This window comes from Syzygium oleosum, unplaced genomic scaffold (genome assembly GCF_021117445.2).
Source record: "Syzygium oleosum isolate NSW1041296 unplaced genomic scaffold, Sole_v2.1 Sole_v2.01, whole genome shotgun sequence".
In the NCBI taxonomy this organism is placed as follows: domain Eukaryota; kingdom Viridiplantae; phylum Streptophyta; class Magnoliopsida; order Myrtales; family Myrtaceae; genus Syzygium; species Syzygium oleosum.
In genome coordinates, this window is record NW_026607485.1 from 27,694,280 (window position 1) to 27,716,392 (window position 22,113).

Genomic DNA, 22,113 nt, shown 5'->3' on the forward strand with positions numbered 1-22,113 from the left:
TTATTTTTTTATGTAAACAATTATTAATATATTTCATGTTTTTATGACTCGTACGACTTTTGGGTGCTCAGCGAGTGACATAAGGAACAAAAAATCCCCTTAAGACCTACCTAGGGAGGAGAGAGAGAGAAACAGTTTTGCGATTGTTTTTTCATTAATGTAAATTTCTGCAGTAAATGGTTGGGTACTTATTTTCTGTTTATATCATGGCCTTGGCCCCATTCTGAATAGGAAGATAATATGTATGTATCATCAATTGACAGCGAAGCTCTAGAAAAGAATGATTTTGTCCGGTTTGCGACTTGAGACAAAGCAATCACAACATTAAGCCGTATAGTTTAGCTATTTTTATGTTCAGTTACACCGTTTCTTTCCTTCGAAATTGCAAAAGCTGCTCAATACACTCTTTTTTATTTAAGGTATCCTACAACATCAAGTGTTGATTTTCTCCCAATGACTAAGATGCACCTGACCTTCCTGCTTCAACTGCTTGTTGACTCGCCCTTTGTCTCTATGTTCCCCATCCAGATGCTTGTATCATCAGGCGAAAAGGGCTAGCCCATAATCCCCGCAGTTGGTTCTTTCTGAAAATATCATCATCGACTAAAATCTTCTTTCGCATATTAGTCAGGTGAAATACTGCCCACTAATAGATGTCCAAGGTTCACCTAGGCTCGAAGGAACTGTTCGATATGGTGGCGACTGAGTCCGATGTCTTAGGGTTCAGTGGAAAAGATGGCTCCTCACACGTGTCGTTGAGCATCATTGTCTTTTCGTCTATGAAAGGGGGATTTGTAGGTGGTGGGAGTTCCTCATCCTTCTTTGTTAGCATCTGCAATGCTTTGGACATTTTTGGCCGCAAAGAAGGAGCCTCTTGCATGCACAATAGTCCTATATGGATGACTCTGAAGACCTCATTCTTGATGTTGCTGTCGCGGTAGTTCTGTAACATCAAGTTCGGGTCCAAAAGCTCGTCCACTCTGTTTGCCTGGAAATGGTTCCATGCCTGTCTCCCAAACACATGAGAGGATTAAGATTATTGCGAAAACAAATAATTGGACGATAAAATAAACAAAATAATAAAATAAATCATATACCAAATTTATATGATTTGGTCGATATGACCTACGTTCACGGGGAAAATATAACAAAATTGCATTATAGGTCAAGTAATATAACATGAATTACAAACATACTCGAGTCACTCAAACAGTCTCGGTGTTTCCCAGCCTCCAATTACACCTAATAGATCTCATAGTGTTTAACCCTACAATTCTTCACGAAATAATCTCACAAATGAATATATCTTACCACATGATTTAATCGCTCAACACTCATATTGCTTTCAGGGTGTAATTCACAAAAAAGTCGCCTCTTGGACGTTCTTCACAAAGAAGACATTTATTATATAAAGACAATAGTTTTATCGAAAATTAGAAACCTACTCAAATTAGGTAACTACTCCATTATGTCCATCTTGACTTGACGTTTGAGCCCAGTCATAATCATTTTGTTGAAATTCGAACTTTACTGTTGCTCTCTCATACCCCTTGATGGATTCAACTGTCACGGACATCTTCCAAGAATTTTATAAAACCGTGGATCTTATAAAATAGCAACTCCACTTGCACATTTAGCTACTCCACAAGGATTTTCAGACACAGCCTCCTCAACCATAAATAAAGCAAGACCACTATTGCATCCGTATTTGTTAGGAGATTGAATACGCACATTGTCAAATTCAGTAGATACAATAATTGCTGGCTCCACGTCTATAAGCATGCTAGTACCCACTACCTTAGGAGTTTCTTGTTGCAACTCCACCCTTAGTTGAACATTGCCCAAATCCGTATAAGCACTATCACAATCACTCCTACTTAGAAGTACTGGGGACTTGTCAAATGTAACTTGTTTCGTTGATAATAGGTGAATTTAATTTCGGGCACCACAACTAATAGCCCCACTCACTTTGTGTATAGTTTAGGAATATGCACTTTCTTGCCCTTTAACCGGGCTAACCATCATTGACTCGAACATAACACGAGCAACTAAATATTCTAAGAACACAATAATTGGCAACATTACATGACCACACTTCTTCGAGAGTCTTAATCCAATTGCGAACCTCATCAAACGTCAAGTTTCTTGACCTAAAGAAATTACTATTAGCAGTGACAGTAGTATTCTAATTATTAGGCAATTAGAATAATATAATCAAAGCACGCATCTCATCTTCAAAGTTAAACTCGAATGAACTCAATTGACGAACAACCGCATTAAATTCATTGATATACTCAGCAATCAACACACAATCACCCATCTTTAAGTTAAAAAGATGTTAGGTCAAGTAGACCTTATTAATCACAAAGGGCTTTTCATACATGTTCGATAGGGCATTCATCAAACTCAAACCCACAGTGATATTATCTTTCATGATGTTAAGCGCGACATCACAGGCCAATGTCAGTCGAATAACACCCAATGCTTAGTTATCTAGCAAATTCTAATTAGCTTCCGTCATCTAATCTGATTTCTCTCTAGACTGGGGTAAGTGTAGATTCCTTAGGAACATGTATACCTTAATTAGCAAATTTAATCAGCATCTTCCGGAAATCAAAATCCGTACCATTGAATTTTTCGATCTTTACTTTTCTTTCTTCTGTCACCATCGATTTTCTTTAACTCCAAGCCTGACTATGCTATGAATTGTCACAGGAACAAGCGATCGAACAATAAAATAAATAGAATAAGAAAATAAATTTCACACTAGATTAACGTGATTCAATCAATGTGACCTACGTCCATGGGGTGTGTAGCACATAATTTCACTATAGATCAAGCGATACAGTGGACATTGCAATCATAATCGAGTCACTCAAATAGTCTCAGTGTTTTTCAACCTCCAATTACACCCAATAATTCTCACAGTGTTTAGCCATACAATTCCTCCATAAATAATCTCTCAATGTCACAAATGAATTGACATATCTTACCACAAGATTTAATCGGCTTCAACAATCAAATTGCTTTAGGGTGAAATTCACAAAAAGTTGTCTCTTGGATGCTCTTCACAAAGAAGACACTTCTTATATACATACAAGAGTTGGATCTTAAACAGGAAACCTACTCAAACTGAGTAACCACCCAAACAGGAAACCTCTTCAAATTAGGAAATCTACTTATATTAGGAAAGTTTCATTTTCCTGTTTGAGTGGTCTCTTGGATGCTCTTCACAAAGAAGACACTTCTTATATACAGACAAGAGTTGGATCTTAAACAGGAAACCTACTCAAACTAGGTAACCATTCAAATAGGAAACCTCTTCAAATTAGGAAATCTACTTATATTAGGAAAGTTTCATTTTCGAGCTCTTGAGACAAATTTTCAACAAAGAGGAGAAAGGTCTGGGCACAGGTATGTGAGTGGTGACTTAACGGAACTTACAATTGTGATGAGGCTGTCCGAGTATTCTGCGGTTTTTCTTTTGTTGTTCTGTCTTCCTGTGACGGTCTCTAGCAAGAGAACACCATAGCTGTAGACATCTGCTTTCTCTGTAAGCTGACCATGTGCTAGGTACTCTGGAGCCATATATCCCCTACCATATGTAGAATACAAAGATAGTTACCCGCAATTTGGATATACATGCGTAGACTGCAATATTAAGACCTTATCATCAATCATTCTGTTGATTAGTCTCTACCAGCATAAAGTAACGTGCCTTGACTCGTCAACACTAAAATATATGACCTCTTGAGAAGCTTGGTTTATTGTCTGAACAGCACCAGAGAAAGTACTTACAATGTTCCAGCAATGGCGGTGCTTATGTGACTCTTATCTCCCTGGAAAGATCTGGCCAACCCAAAGTCAGCTATTTTAGCGCGGAGTCTCGAGTCCAACAAGATATTACTTGCTTTTATGTCCCTGTGAATTATCTTGGAGCTTTCGTGAAGGTATACCAGACCCTCTGCAGTGCCAACCATAATATCCACTCTCTTTTCCCAATTTAATGCCTGCCCTCTGTTTGCATCTGTCAGTTCACGGATAAGAAGGATAGATTAGAGCTGGCAAGAAGAATTTCATTAACTCAAATCTTCTAATTAACTAAAACAGTCAATGGTACACTTCTATGTTCAACTACCGAAAATGAAACAGTCGAGACTCTTGTTGGGGAGGAACTCATAGACAAGAAGGCTTTCAGGTCCAGAGCAACTACATCCCAACAATCTGACCAGATTTTTGTGCTCCACACTGCTTATAATGTTCACTTCATTGTAGAAGTCAGCTGCTCTATGCCTATTGTTGAAGAAAAGCCTTTTCACAGCTATCTCCCTTCCGTCGGGAAGAACTCCCTGGCAACATTTTCTGATTGTTGTTAGCTAGGTATATTTGCATAAACTGCAATGAGTGTGAGTCAGAGGAATAGCTGAATCACCTTATAGACCATGCCAAATCCTCCTTGGCCGAGCTTGTTGGCGCTGTCAAACGATTCGGTGGCCTTCTCGAGGGTAGAGAAATTGAAGTTCAAGCTACTGTCGTGAAGTATATTGACAAACTTCTCCGCATCATTAGAGCCTAGACCAATAGGTGCATCAGGGATCTATATCCATACATATAGCCAATAATGTTTACCAATGGTACAATACTGGTCCTGATTCCAAATTCCCTCTTACAAATTCAATAAACACAACTCTTGGTGGAACCCAAAAACTGGAAGCATAGGGAATGACGGAATTATTATTAAGTAGAGCAAACGAAAGCTTTAGAAAGTGCTCTTCACTGTCTTTTTTTGTCTACTCCATTTGAGGGACATTTGCACACTTAAGTACATATTTCATTATTCATGAACTTATAGGCTTCTTACCTTTTCTTTTCTTTTGAATGTATTTGTGCTTCCAGACAAGGTACACTATTGTTATTCCAACTGCCGAAACAACCAGGGCACTTACAACTGGTACTGCTATCGCTATTATGGTTCCTGGAAGGAAAAAACCATGGTTGAATTCTTGTCTTTTGGCTTGTCAAACAAGCATAGATCTCCTTAAAAGGGAAATAAGAAAACTCAGGATGCAGCTTTACCTTTCTTACTCCCCTTTCCTGGTTCCTTATTGAGGAAATTTGTGTCGGAGTACCTCATGAAGCAACCCGAGTATAATGCCCTCCCCTCCGACCAGGGCAAGCACCCTAATATCGACGTCGACGCATTCTCCAAGCATGCCCTGCAAGAAGTGGTGTTCAATGTCCTCCAGCAATCAGCCAGCATGTAAGCCGATTCATTGGCTGTCCCCAGCACGATCACTTCGGCATGTGCATAGCCGTAGTTGTTTGGCGCCCTCGCCACAGCGCTTGCCATGGCCCGTCTCACTGAATCATGGAAAGTCGCATTCTTCCGCGTGACGTTCGTGCACACTACGACATCCTGAGGCCCTGTGTACTCTTGATAGAAGCTATAGTTCTCTGCTCTCATGAAGCATCCGTCCAGGTATATGCGGCCGCTGTTGTAAGGGTAGCACAGTGGAAGCACGGAACGTGCTTCCACGTAGCACAAGACACAGTCGAGCAAAGAGAGGTCTCCGTAGCACTGAGAGAGGGCGTAGCTAGTGTCGGGCCCTGAGCCTATCGTCGCAAGGCCGAAGCCTGATGTTCTCATCTGGCTGCTGATGTTCTCCATGGAAGCCACAAAGTTGGGCACGAAGAGAGTGGTGTTGTGCCCGGGCACGTGCGAGCACATCCTCTTGACAGTCTGGATTCTTGGATCTCCAACGGCCATTTCTAGATGTACAATTATAACGGCAACGAGCAAGAGATGCAGAGTGGTCACGCATCGGATCATCCTCGCCATTTCTCTGAGAAAATGGAGCTGCCGATTCTCCTAATGAGGTTGCTTGTTAAGAGAAATAAGATACTGATAAGTAATTCTCTTGGTCACATAACATAATGTTTATCATGTCTCAAGTTTGAGCCTGTGAAAAAACCTGATCTATATTTCCAAATCCGAATAGGACTTGTGGCTTGACGTCCAAATAAGTAAGAAATTATTGAAATACTTTCCAAGTTGGAGTTGGATTCTTAGTCTCAGTAGGTTTCATAGTTTGAGTCGGCAAGTCACATAAAGACATAAAAAAACGGAATTTTTACTCGGTTATTATACATTAGAGCAAACAAGAGGAGTGATAGGGTTTTCTCTCTATTAGTTTTATGGGCGAGTTTTATGTGAGATTGTGAGATGACACTCATGGATTTTACTTTGGGCAAGGATTGGGAAACACTTGAGTGATTATGTGATTATAACTTTGTAATTCTTTGGATTCATAGTGGATTTCTTTGCAATTGGTTGTGTCGGTGAAGTAGGTATAAACATTTGGACCGAACCACGTAAATTTCTGATGTTATTATCGTTTATCATTGATTTCTTTGATAATTGATTTCTCTAGAAATTTCTTATTCTCACAAAAGACTTAAATTGCAATGTCCGTCAACTTGTTATTTATAATAATTGGCACCAGAGCTAAGTTAGGGTTTCTAGCTCTGATTTGAAGGTTTTGGTCATCTGATCATTGCCTGAAAACACTTCATTTGCAATTATGTCCTGAACAAGAGTTGAGATTGAGAAGTTTAACGGGAAGAAAAACTTTGGGTTGTGGAGCATTAAGATATGTGTCCTGTTAACAGCGCACGGTTTGGCGCAAGCTTTGGATGACAAGTATAAATTGCCAGCAAATGATAAAAGAGGTTGATAAGGGAAAATTGATGGCTAACGTGAAAAGCATAATCCCGTTGAATCTATTGGATGATGTATTGATTGAAGTGACCGAAGGAAAGGATGCCGTTGTGTTGTGGGCAAAATTTGAGTCACTTCATCTGATGAAGGGTTTGAATAATTGCTTATATATGCTTAAAAGGAAGTTTCAATTTAGGGTGGTTGAAGGCACATCCATCAAGGCCATTTAGATGAGTTTAACAAATTCATGATGGACTTGAAGAGCAATAATGAGGCCTTGCTTGATGATAAAAAAAGGTATGATATCAATTTTACCGGATTCTTTTGTGTACTTTAATGATTCATTACTATAGGCCACATTACAATTACCTTGGAAGAGGTAAAGCCCCATTGTTTTCTAAAGAGTTGGAAAAGAAGTTATAGAAAGATAACTTAACGCAAGATATGGGACATGGTTTGGTTATTAGGGGTAGACACGAATGTAGAGAGTCTTGAGGTAGCAGATGGAAGAGCAATTATAAATCGAGGTCCAACGATCAGAACTATCAAGGTTATCATTGAAATGAGGTAGGACATTATAAGAGAGATTGTCCAAAGTATAGGGGTGCATGAGTAAAGGTGGAGTTTGCATGTTATGCCAATGTTGTTACCACAATAGATTATAGTTCAAGTGATGTTGATGATGTATTAGCAGTCACCGTGAATTCATTAGGTGATAATTGGGTGCTATTTCGGATGTTTTTATTATGCATTTTTGCTAGGCATGGGTTTACGATCTATTAGTGTACGAAAGATTGTAAAGGTGCTTATGGAAAACAGGGTTTCTTGTGAAGTAGTAGAGATCGGAAAAGTCCCTATTAAAATGCATTATTGAGTGGTGAGAACATTGACTGACACAAGGCACATACCAGATTTGAGAAAGAACCTTATCTCACTTGGTGCTTTTGACGGGTTCTGATATTGGATCTCCAATGAAGGTGGATTTGTCAAGGTCTCTCAGGGCTGCTTACTGTGATGTGGGGAAGATAGACGGTGGTTTATAGTAAAATTCTGATTTAGGGTGCACTTTTGTTCTAGTAAAATTCTGTAGCTTTCTTTTTAAATAAAAAGTTTCCAAAAGCTGCATTCCTTCTTCATTAAACACGCCGTGTTGAATTTCCATTACTTTTCCGATTAGCATTGGAAGAGTTAGAATATAAAGTTGTGTGCTCCTTTTTCGAGTTTCTACTCATAAATGGAAACCCACCAATAACGCATCTTCCCAGCAATTTTACGCTTTCACTTCCATTAAAGCAGACATTGTCCGCCTCCGCTTATAGGAATAAGACATTAGATGCTTTTTTAATTCAAGTTTCTTTTTGTATTTGTCACAATTGACAAAATTAGTCAACTCTCTTTAGTTTATTAAACGTTTCTCAAGTAAAAGAAGTGCGATTACACCAAATCATGAAAGTTTTTAAGTATCAATATTACAAAAAATGTTACGCATGTCTTATATTATTTTGTAATCGTACCTATAAATTATAAGTTAAGTGGCCAAAGTATGTATCAACCAGTCGGAACTAATAAAAGCAATATATACTTCTACAAAAAGCAAACATTTACTTCTTAATAAAAATTCCAAATAAAATTACAACTATTTCTCAATTACGAAACAATGCTGATATATTTAATAAAGCACCCAAATTCCATCAATGAAATATGAAAGACAATTTTAAATAGAAGAGACACGCTTTCATTTGGTACCAAAGAAAAACAGAAAAGAGAGGGAACTGCGTGAGAGAAAAGTGAGGTTTCATTTGCCCTGAATTGATGATTTATTTTATTATCGTAAGGGAGCTCAGGTATTTTCCAAGATCGATCTTCATTTTGAGTATCATTAATTGAAGATAAAAGAAGATGATGTGCCTAAAAGAGTTGTCTTGGAGACTTTCCATGAAAAGAAGTTGTTTGTTAATAGTCAATGCTGCCTCCAGTTTGATCATATAGAGTTCTTGGGCGACGTAATCTTGAAGCATGACTTTCCGTTGATCTAAAGAAAATTGAAGCAATTATTTAGTGGAGTTGCCCTACTAATGTTATAGAAGGGAGAAGCTTTCTTGGGTTAGCTGGCTACTGCATTTGATTTGTGGAAGGATTCTCCAATACTGGTCCACTTATTCGCCTAACTTAGAAGGGGGTAAAATTTGTGCGGTCAAATTAGTGTGAGTACAGGTTCCAAGAATTGAAGAGGCTGCTAGTGTAACTCTTATTTTCACTTTGCCTACAGTGATTGGATGGTTCACAATCTCCTGTGAGGCTTCACGTTCTTACTCAAAATGACAATATTGTTGCCCATGCCTCTAAATAGTTAAAAACACATGAGAAAAACTAGCTCACTCATTATCTATAGTTAGCAAATTTTTTTATTACTTTGAAAATATAGCAACGCTACTTGTATGGTGAAAAATGCTAAATCTTTATCGATCACAAAAGTCTTAAGTGCGTGCCTATCAATTTTGGGCAAAGCACACGTAGTGGTAGATGTCTTAAGTCGTAAGTCTTTTGGAAACATGGCAACTTTTACTCTACTTAGAATTTGGCAAAAGGACACTATAAGTGCCATAACTTGTGTACGGCGCTCACTTTGGTGCCATAACTTTTTTTCGGATCACTTTGGTGCCAAGTCGGAGGAAAAACGATCACTTAAGTGTCATAACTTTTTTTTGAATCACTTTAGTGCTAAAATTTTTAAAAAACGATCACTTAAGTGCTAAAATTTTTTAAAAACGAACATTTAAGTGCTAAAATTTTTGAAAAACGATCACTTAAGTGCCAATCTCCGGTGAGACTCCGGCGAGCCACGTCAGCTTCAGAAATTAATAAAAAAAATGCCACGTCAGATTTCTGGCGAAAAATTGTGTACGGCACCGGAGTTGGCACTTAAGTGATCGTTTTTCAAAAATTTTAGCAATTAAGTGATCGTTTTACAAAAATTTTAGCACTAAAATGATCCAAAAAAAAGTGATGGCACTAAAGTGAGCGCCGTACACAAGTTATGACACTTGTAGTGTTCTTTTGCCCTTAGAATTCTATCCTCGTGGACAAGGAAAAGTAGGACATAGAGGATTGGCTCATCATATTGGTGCTCGGTTAGCTAACGAGTAAAATTGACCTTACTTGACGGAATCAAGTCTGAACAGAATGAAGACCTTAGTTGTAGAAATCAAAGAAGGTGTAGAAGCTGGGAGACAAGTAGATTTTAGGCTCCGTTCGTTTGGCGGAAAATATTCTTCTGGAAAATATTTTCCGGGTTTTCTGGTGTTCGGGGGGCGGAAAACGTTTTCCGTGGGAAAATATTTTCCTTCCCTCCCTCACAAAATAGCCTAAGTCTACGGAAAATGACTTCCGCTTCTTCAAAAGCGGAAATCATTTTCCGGAGCTTCTTCTTCTTCTTCACTAAGGTCGCTGTCGCCGCCGCGCCGCGGGTCGCCGACCGCCGCCGCCGCCGGTAGCCGGCCGCCGCTGCCGGCGCCGGCCGCCTGCTGGTAGCCGGCCGTCGCCGCATGTTGCCGGCCGCCGCCGCGGGTAGCCGGCCGCGGCCACCGCCGCGCGGTCGCCGGCCGTTGCCGCGCCGCCGCCGGCCGGCCGCCGCCGCGCGCCGGCTGCCGCTGCCGGCGGGTCGCGGTCGCTGCCGCCGCCGCCGCTCGCGGGTCGCTGCCGCCGCTGCCGGGCCGTCGCTGCCGCCGCCGGACACCGGACGTTGGCCGCCGCTTGCCGCTCCGCGCCGGCCGCCGCCGGCGCCGGCCGCCGGACGCCGCCGCCGCCGGCGAAAAATATTTTCCAAAACTTTTTCATATTGGTCGCCGAACACCGGGAAATTATGTTCCAGAAAAACATTTTCCAGGAAAATGACTTCCGGAAAAATATTTTTCAAAAGTAGAATATTTTCCGCCAAACGAACGGAGCCTTAGTATCCATATCAATGAGTCCTTCAAGTTTCACGGTTGGTTATGTGTTCCTGATGATTTGGAGTTGAAAAAAAGATATTACAGAAAGCTTACAATACTAGATTCTCAATTCATCCGCGAGAGGCGCAAGGGGGCACTAAAATAAATAGGGATTTGGGAGAATATTTCTGGTGGATTAACATGAAGAACGATATTGTAAAATTTATTGAACGGTGTCTGATTCATCACAAAGTGAAAATTGAGCACATAAATCAAGTGGACAGTTGCAGCTTCTTGAAATATCTAAATAGATCTGGGAGCATATCACATGGATTTTATCATCAGTCTACTAAGAATGCCAAGTGGTAAGAATGCTATATGGGTGATTGTTGATGGATTTTATCATTATTTTTGTCTTTTACCGGAAGGTATGGCAAAATGATATGTCAATCAGTTAGTAAAGTTTCATGGAGTTCCGGTGAGCATTGTTGTTGATAGAGATCCTAGATTTGTCTCTAATCGTGGAGGAGCTTACAAGATATGTTGAGTACTAAGCTCAACTACATTACAACTTTCCACGTGCAAAAAGATGGACAGTTCAAGAGAACAATTCAAACCTTAGAGGACACGTTGATATCCCGTGCTATTGACTTTAATGACTCTTGGGACTAATACTTACATTTGTTAGAATTTAAGAGCTATCATCCATCATTAAGATGGCTCCTTTTGAAGCTTTGTGTGGTCTAAAAGACAATACTCCTATTTGTTGCGATGATATTGGTGAAAAGAAACTAATTGACCTAGAGTTTATTGAGCAATCAGAAGAGAGAGTCAAGTTGGCTTGAGAGCATCTCAAAACAACATAAGTTGTTTGCAACAATATGTATGGCCACTAATAGGGAAAATTGCCAAAAAAGTCCTAAACATATTACAATCGTATCAATTTAGTCATGAACATTTTCTTTTTACCAATTCAGTGCTAAACATTTTGCATTTGTGCCAATTCAGTCCATCCGGCCAATTTTGGCCGGTCGGCGTCAACGTGGACACCAATCGATGTTAGTTGTTCAGTCGATGCTGACGTGGATAATTTTTAATAATATTTTATTTTTTCGAATGATTTATTTATTTTCCTTTTCTTTTTCTTTTCTTTTTTTCCCCGCGCCAGCCATTGGACGAGGCTTGGGGGCCGCGGGCGAAGGTGGCCTCGCTCGTGGATGGCGAGGCCATGGCCGCCCTTGCTCGCAACAGGTGAGGTTGGTCTTGCGCCAAGATTGCGAGGCGCAGCCGCGGGTGAGGCCGCCTTCGCTAGTGTCGGCGAGGTTGGCCTTGCCCAGATTGCGAGGCGTGACCACGGGTGAAGGTGGCCATGGCCTCACCTAGATCTGGGTGAGGCTGCTTCGTCCACGGCCCAAAAGCCTCATCCAATGGCCAGTGAGCCTTGCTGGAGCCTTGTTGGCCACTGTGGGAAAAAAAGAAAAGAAGGAAGAAAAGAAAAAATAAAAAATTCGAAAAAATGAAATATTATTATAAATTGTCCACGTCAGCGCTGACCATGCCACGTAGGACAGCCGGTGTCCACGTTAGCGCCGGCTAGCCAAAATTGATGGGATGGACTAAATTGGTAAAGAAAAAAATTTAGAACTGAATTGACGCAATTATAATAAATTTAGGGCTTTTTTTGGTAATTTTCCCTCGTTGACATTGAGCATTATGAGGAGTGTGAGTACTCTCTCCAGTACAATCTGCTACTACTTACATTTGTGATTATGCCAAGTTCACAATTTCTCAAACGCCTTGAATCACATTAAGGATCGAAGAACTCGCTTAAAGAAACAGAGGAAAAGGAGCTCAATCAGATATCAACAACCAATGAAGCAGTCAGTGGTCGAAGGGCAGCTAAGTTTATTATGGAATCCAACCCGGCCGCTCCGCGAAGACGGAATCGAAATCGCCGACTCTCAATCTCAAGCTTAATTCTGGAAGAACTTCGAATCGAGAGTGGCTAGTCTGCTAACCTGATTGATGACGAGACTCGAAGCAAATGCGAGCGCGGCAAGTCCAATTCACAAGAAATTCGCTGAAGCGAATCGCATGTTTCGGGAGAGTGAGAGGTCAGGTCAGTGGTAGTACGTACCTTGGATAGCTCGATCCTCTTGGCGCGATGTTGTCCGGCGGGTTTCGCTGACCAAAGAGACACGGTGAGATTAAAGGAAAGAGCTAAAAAGGAACCGTGAGAGATAGAGAGAGAGAGAGATCGTCTTGAAAAATTCAAAGAGGAAGACCTCCCTCCCGTAATGAAGACGAAAGCTGTCGTGAAGACACCGATGAAGAAAGTAGAAAATACGTTGGTGACTCGGAGTCAAGAAATGTTTTGCACGCAGTTTCGGACCGGAAATTTCTGCACCATTGACGTTTTTAGTTTGAACCGTTGTGGGGGGCAATGACCGGGACAAAAACAATGTACTAGTACACTACAAATTGTTACGGTACCGCATAATACATTCAAAAACAATGTACTAGTACGCTACAAATTTTCGAAATTTGATATTCATATCTACACTTGGCTGGTCGGTTAGAGGCCAACCCACACACGCCTGTGTTGACGGCAATTGCGCTCTTTGTGCCCCCCCACAATGTCCTGTCCCGTTGTTCAGATCATACGGAAAAGTGTGCGGACATTGCTTTTACACTGCATGTCGGCCTAGGCTCGGGAAACCTTTAATATCATCGAATTTCCATATGTCGGTGCCTCTTTCTTTCGGTCGATTATCTAACTATGGTACATTGACATTCAAACGGGCCATCTGTTGTTTGGTTGGATTGCCTAATGTGAAGAGTGTAAGAGTTTCTCGACTTTTGAATGTCGATCTAGGAGTTTCTCGACTTGTCTCTTCCTCTGGCATTGGTTCTTTATTTATGGGCAGATTGGGTTTGGTATTTTTTTTGGGTAACGGCTAGCTATTGGTTAACGGCTATAATTTTGTAATATAAAAATTAATTTTCGAAATTTAATTAAAGACACTCATCGAGTTAAATGGGAAAGAAATACATCTTCAAATTTACAAAATAACATTACACATACAAGTGAGACAATTCTATTAAAAATAAATTACACACAAGAAATGTCAAATTAATTTGATGTCTTTGAAGCTATGACCGCCATCATGATTCGGATGATAAAGTGTTGTCGTTGGCCTCTTAGTCCCGTTAGGCACGTTCAGCTAGAATCAATCCTTACGATAGCCAATCACGGCGTATGACGGTCATTGTGACATGTTTCACAGTCAAGCTATGTTTGTTGTCTTCCAAAATCCGCTGGCTAGTATTAAACGTGGACTTTGATGGTACCGTAAATGGCGATGGGTTAGTAGGTCATGAGCCGTGATAGAAAGAATTGGAAAACGTGAAGCTCCACTCTTGTACCACTTCTGACGTTGATATTGTCTTGCACAACTTTTTCAATATATCTAGAGTAGTTCATCGTCAAGTACGTCTCGACCCCATAAGGAGATGACACCAAAGAGCTAGCAAAATAGCAAAGACCATACGGATACCCCGGTCGATGAGGGCGGCATCTCCACCGCAGGGTATGCATCATACATAGGGAACAAGCAGAGTTTTGAGCCCATTCAACTTGATTCTTGGATTCAAGACAGTGGACACAAAAAAGAGCAGATGGAATGTCCTTGTAATATTTGACAAATTTTTGCTTCATGACCACAGCCGCTCGATTGAAGAAAGAATCACCCTCCTTGTTCGCTAAGTCCATCGTGATCATGCAGAGAAATATCACGACGCTGTTGCTTGACGGATAATCATTGGACGACGTCAAAGCAGTTGTTGCATCACTAAAAACGTACAAGAACTCCCTAAAGACTTTGGCTACCCTGCAAACTTGCGTCAACGGTGAGAAATACATCCTTGCGCTATGAGTGATTGAGTATAGCATCAGCATCTCAACATCTTATACACGGAATTCCACCTCGTTTGTCTAGAGCGAAATTCTCGAATTTTCTTCCAAGCGTCACGTACACGACCTCCAACTCTTGTTGCTTGAGGGAGATGGATCTAATTTGTTGAACCCACCCACGTATACTAGCTATAGAATCGTAAGACTAACGCAGACCATCATGCACGCACAGATTAATGAGTGGCACACGCATTGTACATGGAAAAAAATATCATTGCAAGCATATAGAAACTACGAGACCATATTCCAAACGAGGAATGTGTTGAGCGTTATTTAGGACAATGCTGAAGATTTTATCAAACATGCCTAAAACTTAGCAGCTCTCATGATTTTGGCGCTGCGATATCGGTGATCGTTGGGATATGATAGTTTTCTAAAAGTAAGGGTGCGAATGACAACCATTATATTTCAAAAATCAATTTCTGGCCAAAAATAGATTTTTTATTTTTATTCCATGGATGAGTTTCTGAGTAAAAAAACGCGTTTGATAACTACACAAAATTTTTGTTCTTGAAACAAAAATTTATTTGATAACGGCACAAAATTTCTCCCTATCGGGCCGGCGAGTGGATGGTGGGCGGGTGGCGACAGGAGACGGCAGCGGATGGCGGTGTGGCTAGTGCGGAGGATGATGATAGGAGGCAGCTGGCGTCGAGCAGCGGCAGGAGGTGGCAGGAGGAGGGTAGCGATAGCCGGCAGGAGGAGGGCGGCAAGAGGTGATGGGTGGGTGGTGGTGGGCGGCGGGTGGGCAATTGGCTAGTAGCAAGGGCGAGCGATAAAAAGAATTTTTATTTCTCATTTTTGTTTCATAAATAGAAAAGTAGAAAATTTTTACTTCTCATTTCTGTTCCAAATCTATTTCTGAAATTAAAATTTGTTCCAAAAATAGAAAAATGAAATTGCATTACCAAACGGATTTCTATTCCAAACCTATTTTCTGGAGTAGAAAAATAGAAAAAACAGAATGATTATCATTTGCAGCTAAGAGTCCAATGACGTAATTCCCAATTGTCAGCGATCCAATGGCCCATGACAACATAGTATAGTACGCATAATTAGTAGATGTACTCCTTAAATCAAAATAAAAGGTGCATTCGAAGAAACCAAACAATGGATAAATTCCAATCCATAATAAATAGCAAGTGAAAACAAGCATAAATCAAATGCCACACATTCATTCCCTACAACTCGTGCATGCATGCGGGCCCTATGTTCAAATGTGAATACTGAATTGGGAAGCATCCGATCCCATTAAAGCAGTGTTCAAGTAGAATAGGCAAGTATTAAATGCCAAATCGATCAATGCACCTTGTGTACACGTGCAAGAACTTTGTTGAATGCAAAACCAAGCAAGGAGGACGAATTCATTCCAATCAAAAGAGCGTCTTATTTCAGTCAAAGTGCAATTTCGTTCAATTTCAAAACAGCTATATCGATTTAAGTATCATCATTTCATGGGAAAATTCCAATTAAGGATCCCAAGTAGAGCTTTTTTCCCAAAAAAGGACCCCAAATGGACATAGTGTCAAATAAGGGCATGGAGTGTCCAATCAGTCTCAAATAATGACCTAAAGTGCCCAATTAGTCTCAAGTAAGGGCCTGGGTTCGCCAGCCGGTCAAATACTCACCGGCCGGTGAGCACGTTACTGTTCCGGCGACCGGAACAAGGGCAATTTCGTCTTTTTCTTTTTAACTTTTTTCTTTTTTTTTCCTTTTTTTTTTCTTTTCCTTTTCCTTTTATGTTTTTTTTTTCCTCTCTTTCCTCCGTTGGCCATAGCCGGGGCCGCCCTCGCCCGACTCCGGCAAGTGCCGCCTTCGCCTAGGCAGGCGAGAGTCACCCTCGCCTGGGCTAGGTGGGCAAGGGCGAGGGTTGCCCTCACCGGATTTGGCGAGAGTCGCCCTCACCCGCCCAGCCTTGGTGAGGGCCGCCTTTGCTCAACGCCGGCGAGGGCGGCCCTCACCTAGGCTGGGCGGGCGAGGGTCGCCTTCACCGGTGTCGGGCGAGGGTCGCCTTCACCGGTGTCGGGCGAGGGTCGCCTTCACTGGTGTCAGGCGAGGGCTGCCCTCGCCTGATGCCGGCGAGGGCAACCTCCGCCTTAGGCCGGCGAAGAGAAGAGAGGAAAAAAAAACAGAAAAGGAAAAGAAAAAAACAAAAAAAAGGAAAAAAAAAAGAAAAAAAATTAAAAAGAAAAGATGAAATTCCCTTGTTCCGGTCGCCGGAACAGTAACGTGCTCGCCGGCCGGTGAGCATTTAACCGGCCGGCGAACCCAGGCCCTTACTTGAGACTAATTGGGCACTTCGGGTCTTTATTTGAGATTGATTGGACACTTCATGCTCTTATTTGACACTATGTCCACTTGAGGTCATTTTTTGAGAAAAAGACCTTACTTGAGGTCCTTAATTGGAATTTTCCCTCATTTCATTAAATGTTCCCCTAAAAAAATAAATAAAAAAATTAAATGTTCCACAACATGCAATTCATACCAATTTGCAATTCAAAGTCAGCATGCGATCTTGGTGTTATTGTGCAATCAATAGCATGCAACTTCGGTCAGTGTTCAATTTCATGCAATTTCCATCATAACAATGCGTAACAGCAGGTGATTTCATTCAATTTTGCAAAGAAAGTTACATCTAACATTCAACTTCAATTGTGCATTCTCACTCTTTAGGGAAGAAAAAGATTTGGAGAGAATTCGGGATACGCAGGGATCGGCACTTTAAAATAAAGAACGCATCTATAGAGTTTGTTATCACCATATATCAAATAGACATGCCACGGAAGCTCCAGCTCCTCTTCTGTGGTGAGTTTAACCTTAACCAGACACCAATGATCCACAGGGGTGTTGGGGAGTGTAACGCACATGAGGCGTATATTTGGAAGGCCAAGATTGATCCAATGGTTCACAAGCCGTGCCACTTTTGACGTAATCTTACCATCAGATCTTGCGCCTTAGGATTGATCCAACACTTCCTGTTTCATTGATTCGCTACACTGCACTAACACTAGATCCAAAACCCCTTCTTATCTTACCCAAAAACGGTGCCCCTCTTTAGTTAACCTTATTCTACCTTGTCCAAACTAAAACCAAATCCCAAATCCTTGAGTTAAGACAAATACCCAACATGTTTGGACTTAGGACAAAGATGTTGGATTAAGACAAAAGTGTTAGAATCAAGACATATTGTCCAAGGATAAGGGAATTAGGACAAAAGATGTCAGCATTAAGACATGGTCCTAGGATGTTGGAATTAGGGCAGGAAAGTATTAGAACTAAGACATAGTCCTAGGATCGGGGGGGCGTGGGAGGCGAGGAAGACCATGGCTGAACTGGAAGGGGGGAGACAGATGTTCACGGTCGAGAGAGAAGAAGCGAAGGGGAGAGGGGGGGGGGGGGGAAGTGGTGCCAGGTCAAAAAAGCCCGGCCCGGCCTAACCCGGCCCGATCTTAATAAATACCCACATCTAAAACCCATACCCAGAGAAAATAAGACCTGACCCCAAAATACCCTAAAATTTCGGGCCGGGCCGGGTCGGGTTAGGTCGGGCCGGGTCGGCTCGGGTTTTTTTTACACCCCTACTAGGATGTTGGAAAACAAGCTCCCATCATCTTGGAATTAAGACAAAGTTCCGAGAAGTTTTGGAATTAGGACATACTCCCTGGATCTTGGATTTAAGACATGCTCCCACCATCTTGGATCTCCCATAATGTCGTAGTTCCCATGATCTTGCTAGCCTAACTATTTTGATGCTCCAAGAAAGTGGGAAAACTTGATTTTTAAGCTCTTCTCTCATGCCAAACTTAAAATTTAAGCTCATTTCTCATGTCGGGCCACTAATCGAGTTCCTATCCAACCCCCTTGCAGCATGCTTGATGCAAACGAGTCAGTCTAAATGCTACTAGTACCTAAAATGCAAAGAATGCAAGTGCAGGATTGATAATTTCTGTGTAGGGATTGAGTTTGATTCCTATTTTTCTCTTGTAAGATGAGTGAAAAGTCCGCGAGCCAAAGTTATTGTGTCAAAAGAGTTGCGTATATCCGTCGTTTCTTTACCTCTTTTTTTTTCTTAAACAATCATAACTTGCATAATTGCTAGATAAGTCTACATTTTCCTAAGGCATATATTCGGGTTCTTGATTTAATTGATTCCTTGAAGATTTGAAAATAAAAACTTGAAAGTTTATTAATTTTTACGATACACTATATATATATGGGTTTTTTGAGCAAGAATTTGATTTTTTTTAATACAAGGTTTCTAATATTAAATATATATCAGTCGCCTGGGCTTATGATGCTTTCCCCTTCGGAGGAACCTACGGAGGAGAGAGAGAGAGAGAGAGAGAGAGATGGCTTCATCTGTTCATTTCTCTGTGCTCTGTCTTCCCGGCGCTCGCCTGAACCGCGACCGGAGCACTCGCGGCGCGATTCGGTGCTCAAGCGAACGCCAGGCCCTGTTCGGTCGTATTGCTCCGGTCTACGATAACGTGCTTATCCACATTGTCTTCGCGCTCCAGCTCCTTCGTTTTCCGTTCCCTTTTTGGCTTTTTCTGTAAAGCACGTAACTTCACCTTTTTCTCTCTTCTGGTTCGGAATGCAGTTAAACGACCTGTTGAGCTTGGGTCAGCATCGGATTTGGAAGCGCATGGCCGTTTCGTGGAGCGGGTATTGGGTCGTGTGATTTTTCTGTTCTTGAGTTGAATGCTTGTGGAATTTTGTTTCTTTTTATTTGGGTTGCCGAGCATTTCTATTAAATTGAAGCTTGTGGAACAGGGCGAAAATGGGGGATTGTGTGTTGGACTTGTGCTGTGGGAGTGGCGATTTAGCGTTCCTCTTGTCTGAGAAAGTTGGTCCCCATGGCAGGGTCAGCTCTTTCCTCTCGATCTCCGCCTTTCGGTTTGCGAGACCAGCTTTCTTGTTTTGCTTAAGATGGTTACTTTAATGTGGGAATTCTTGTCTAGTTAGAAATTATCTGTTCACCATGATTGACATGTATGAATTTGACAGTTATGTGCTACACGCTCAGTGGCAAAGCCTTCTGTAAAAGAGTTTCAAAATCGAAGTCGTGTCGCATGGAAGGGCTTCTGTTTGTATTGTTTATCTTCTGAGGAGTTCCAAAACATTATAGCACTGATTTTTCTTAGAGTATCCTGAAATAGAATAGGACAGTGAGATGGGCGGATGCCCTTTTTCTAGCTTGTGAGTAACTTGTTGGCATGATAGAGAATTTGACGATGGGCCATTAGCTTTATTATCCAAGTTTTATTGAGTCAAAAAGATTATTGTTGAGTTAAAATGGTGTCCCTTAGGGGGGATCATTACAATTCTTGTTGTGTCCCTTAGTAGTATTGAGAAAATAGAGAATCTTCAATCTATCATCGACTATGGCTCTTTAGCTGCATCAGCTAGGCTTACCTTTATAAAATCTTGCTCCACATGAAGGGTGTTTGGCCTGGAAAAATATTTTGGTAAATGAGCTAGCCATCATCTAGCAAACTAGTGGTCACAATTATCTTCTTGTAGAAATTTCGCATTCAAAGTTGTTCTCAGGAGTATCACATGTTTTGCTTGTCAAGAATATTTATTAGTTTGCAGATGGTATTTCTTCTTTCCATAGATATGTTTCCTTGCTGTTAAACCGCATTGTGTAGTACAGAAGTCCTGTTCTTGCTTTTGCAGATGGACCTATATGTGGCAATGCAAATGTGCAAACAATTCCTATAAATTATAAAGCAGTATGATTATATTAGCAACAGTAGCATGTTTCATCATGTTGCATACTTTTCACTACTTGTAGGTTGCTGGTCTTGATTTCTCCAAGGAGCAGTTATCTGTTGCTTCATCCCGGCAACGCTTGCGGGCGAAGGCTTGCTATAAGAACATAGAGTGAGCATTGGTAAATGTTGTGCTCATTGTTTTGTAATGTATGGGACATGAATAATGGCACGCATTATCTATTTAAAAGCTGATATGCTTTGTTTTTTTTTCCTTTTTTTTTTTTGGGGGGGGGTTGCATGTAATGCTAAGTTGTTTTACTCCCACAATTGCTGAAACTACAACTCAAAAGATTACTCGTGATGATCAAGGAGTCACGATTAATATTATTGGAGACTCTTGACTTTAACGATACCATAAGTTCTTTAAACAACCCTTTCATCAACTGCCATGCAGGTGGGTGGAAGGCAATGCACTTGAATTGCCATTTCCTGGGGGTTACTTTGACGCAATCACAATTGGTTATGGGCTAAGGAATTTGGTAGATAAACCCAAAGCCATGCGAGAGATGTATCGAGTTGTGAAACCAGGTCTGATACTTTAGGTCTTTGGAAAAGTGAAATGTGATGGAACCATATCTGAATTTTCTTTGTTTTTTTCGTTGTGGGTTTTCAGGGTGTAGAATATGTGTTCTTGACTTCAATAAAAGTACTCAAGCATTAACAACCTCATTTCAGGTATGCGCAGCTGGGAATAGTTTTGTTCAGTTTGATTTAGAAAGCAAAACATTAAGTTGGCTATGGTAAAAAGAGAGTGGAATTCATTGTTAATTTATTGCCAATATCAACTTGCCTACCTCTAGTAACTTCTGCCCTCCCTATGTAGTTCTTACTGAAGTTAGTTATTCTCTGTTTGGCATGGGTCTTCATTAAAGTTTATCAGATAAATGCCAACGCTGCAGGCAGTAATGTGCTTATTGCTTGTTAAATGTTGCTTTACAAGGAATGGATGATCGACAACGTTGTTGTCCCTGTGGCAACTGGCTATGGGCTGGGAAAGGACTATGAGTACTTGAAGAGCTCGATTAACGAATTTTTAACAGGTTAGTTCTGCGTTGAGGTTTTATTGTGCATCAATTTTATCCCACTACCTCATTTGGCTTATTAAGCTTATCAAGTTCTTTTCTTAATACCGCTAGACACATGGATTCGTATTTTGAGTCGATGAAACTTAATCCAGTTCTCTTGTCATGTTTTTGGGGAATCATACTTAGACAACAACACTTTTCTCTGTTATCCAAAAACAAGTTGCTTTCGTGTAAGATCCCTTTGCGAAAAACTTTTTTTTTTTTCCTTCTTTCTCGTGAGCATATGAGTCAGCTGATGCATGCATTGAGAAGATTTTTAGGAGATGGATGGAGGGAATGTTCTTCTTTTTCTTCTTTTTAAGTGTAGGGCACTCAATAATTCTTTGGTTTATTAAGATTGGCATTCTGATTCAGGTCAGGAGTTGGAGAAACTTGCTTTAGAATCTGGATTTTCTAATGGCAAGCATTATGAAATCAGCGGAGGCCTCATGGGGATCTTAGTTGCGACACGTTAGAGCGAGCGACCTGACAATTTTACCCAAAAAGCTTTTCTTGTTGCTTTTTTTTTTTTTTGTATGGAGATGTTATAAAATTTGAATTTATTCTTCAACGCCCAAAAGGTTACTATTGTTTTTTCATTAATGTATATTTCTGCAGTAAATGGTTGTGTACTTATTTTTCTGTTTATATA

General features: G+C 40.9%; 2 protein-coding genes across 2 annotated transcripts; one reads left to right on the forward strand and one right to left on the reverse strand.

Moving 5' to 3' along the window:
- Nucleotides 1-482: 482 nt before the first annotated feature.
- LOC115689943 (cysteine-rich receptor-like protein kinase 2) lies at nucleotides 483-5,886 on the reverse strand. The gene is made up of 7 exons (XM_030616146.2): nucleotides 5,077-5,886; nucleotides 4,862-4,975; nucleotides 4,433-4,572; nucleotides 4,139-4,349; nucleotides 3,799-4,027; nucleotides 3,445-3,595; nucleotides 483-1,006 (listed from the first exon to the last, which is right to left on the reverse strand). Exons 1-7 carry the CDS (start codon nucleotides 5,837-5,839, stop codon nucleotides 665-667), a joined length of 1,950 nt encoding a protein of 649 aa, XP_030472006.2. The 5' UTR covers nucleotides 5,840-5,886; the 3' UTR covers nucleotides 483-664.
- A 13,033-nt stretch (nucleotides 5,887-18,919) lies between these two features.
- LOC115689944 (2-phytyl-1,4-beta-naphthoquinone methyltransferase, chloroplastic) lies at nucleotides 18,920-22,083 on the forward strand. The gene is made up of 8 exons (XM_030616150.2): nucleotides 18,920-19,107; nucleotides 19,221-19,285; nucleotides 19,394-19,484; nucleotides 20,418-20,506; nucleotides 20,792-20,925; nucleotides 21,011-21,072; nucleotides 21,338-21,437; nucleotides 21,837-22,083. The coding sequence occupies exons 1-8, from the start codon at nucleotides 18,970-18,972 to the stop codon at nucleotides 21,935-21,937; spliced, it is 780 nt and encodes a 259-aa protein (XP_030472010.1). The 5' UTR covers nucleotides 18,920-18,969; the 3' UTR covers nucleotides 21,938-22,083.
- The last annotated feature ends 30 nt before the right edge of the window (nucleotides 22,084-22,113 follow it).

Excerpts from the sequence above, each read along its gene's own strand:
- LOC115689943 (XM_030616146.2), bottom strand. The coding sequence starts at position 5,839 with ATGGCGAGGATGATCCGATGCGTGACCACTCTGCATCTCTTGCTCGTT. Across the intron at positions 4,350-4,432 it reads GATTTGGCATGGTCTATAAG|GGAGTTCTTCCCGACGGAAG; the intron begins GTGATTCAGCTA and ends AAATGTTGCCAG. Across the intron at positions 3,596-3,798 it reads ACCGCCATTGCTGGAACATT|GGGATATATGGCTCCAGAGT; the intron begins GTAAGTACTTTC and ends TACATATGGTAG.
- LOC115689944 (XM_030616150.2), top strand. The coding sequence starts at position 18,970 with ATGGCTTCATCTGTTCATTTCTCTGTGCTCTGTCTTCCCGGCGCTCGC. Across the intron at positions 19,485-20,417 it reads AAGTTGGTCCCCATGGCAGG|GTTGCTGGTCTTGATTTCTC; the intron begins GTCAGCTCTTTC and ends CACTACTTGTAG. Across the intron at positions 21,073-21,337 it reads CATTAACAACCTCATTTCAG|GAATGGATGATCGACAACGT; the intron begins GTATGCGCAGCT and ends TTGCTTTACAAG.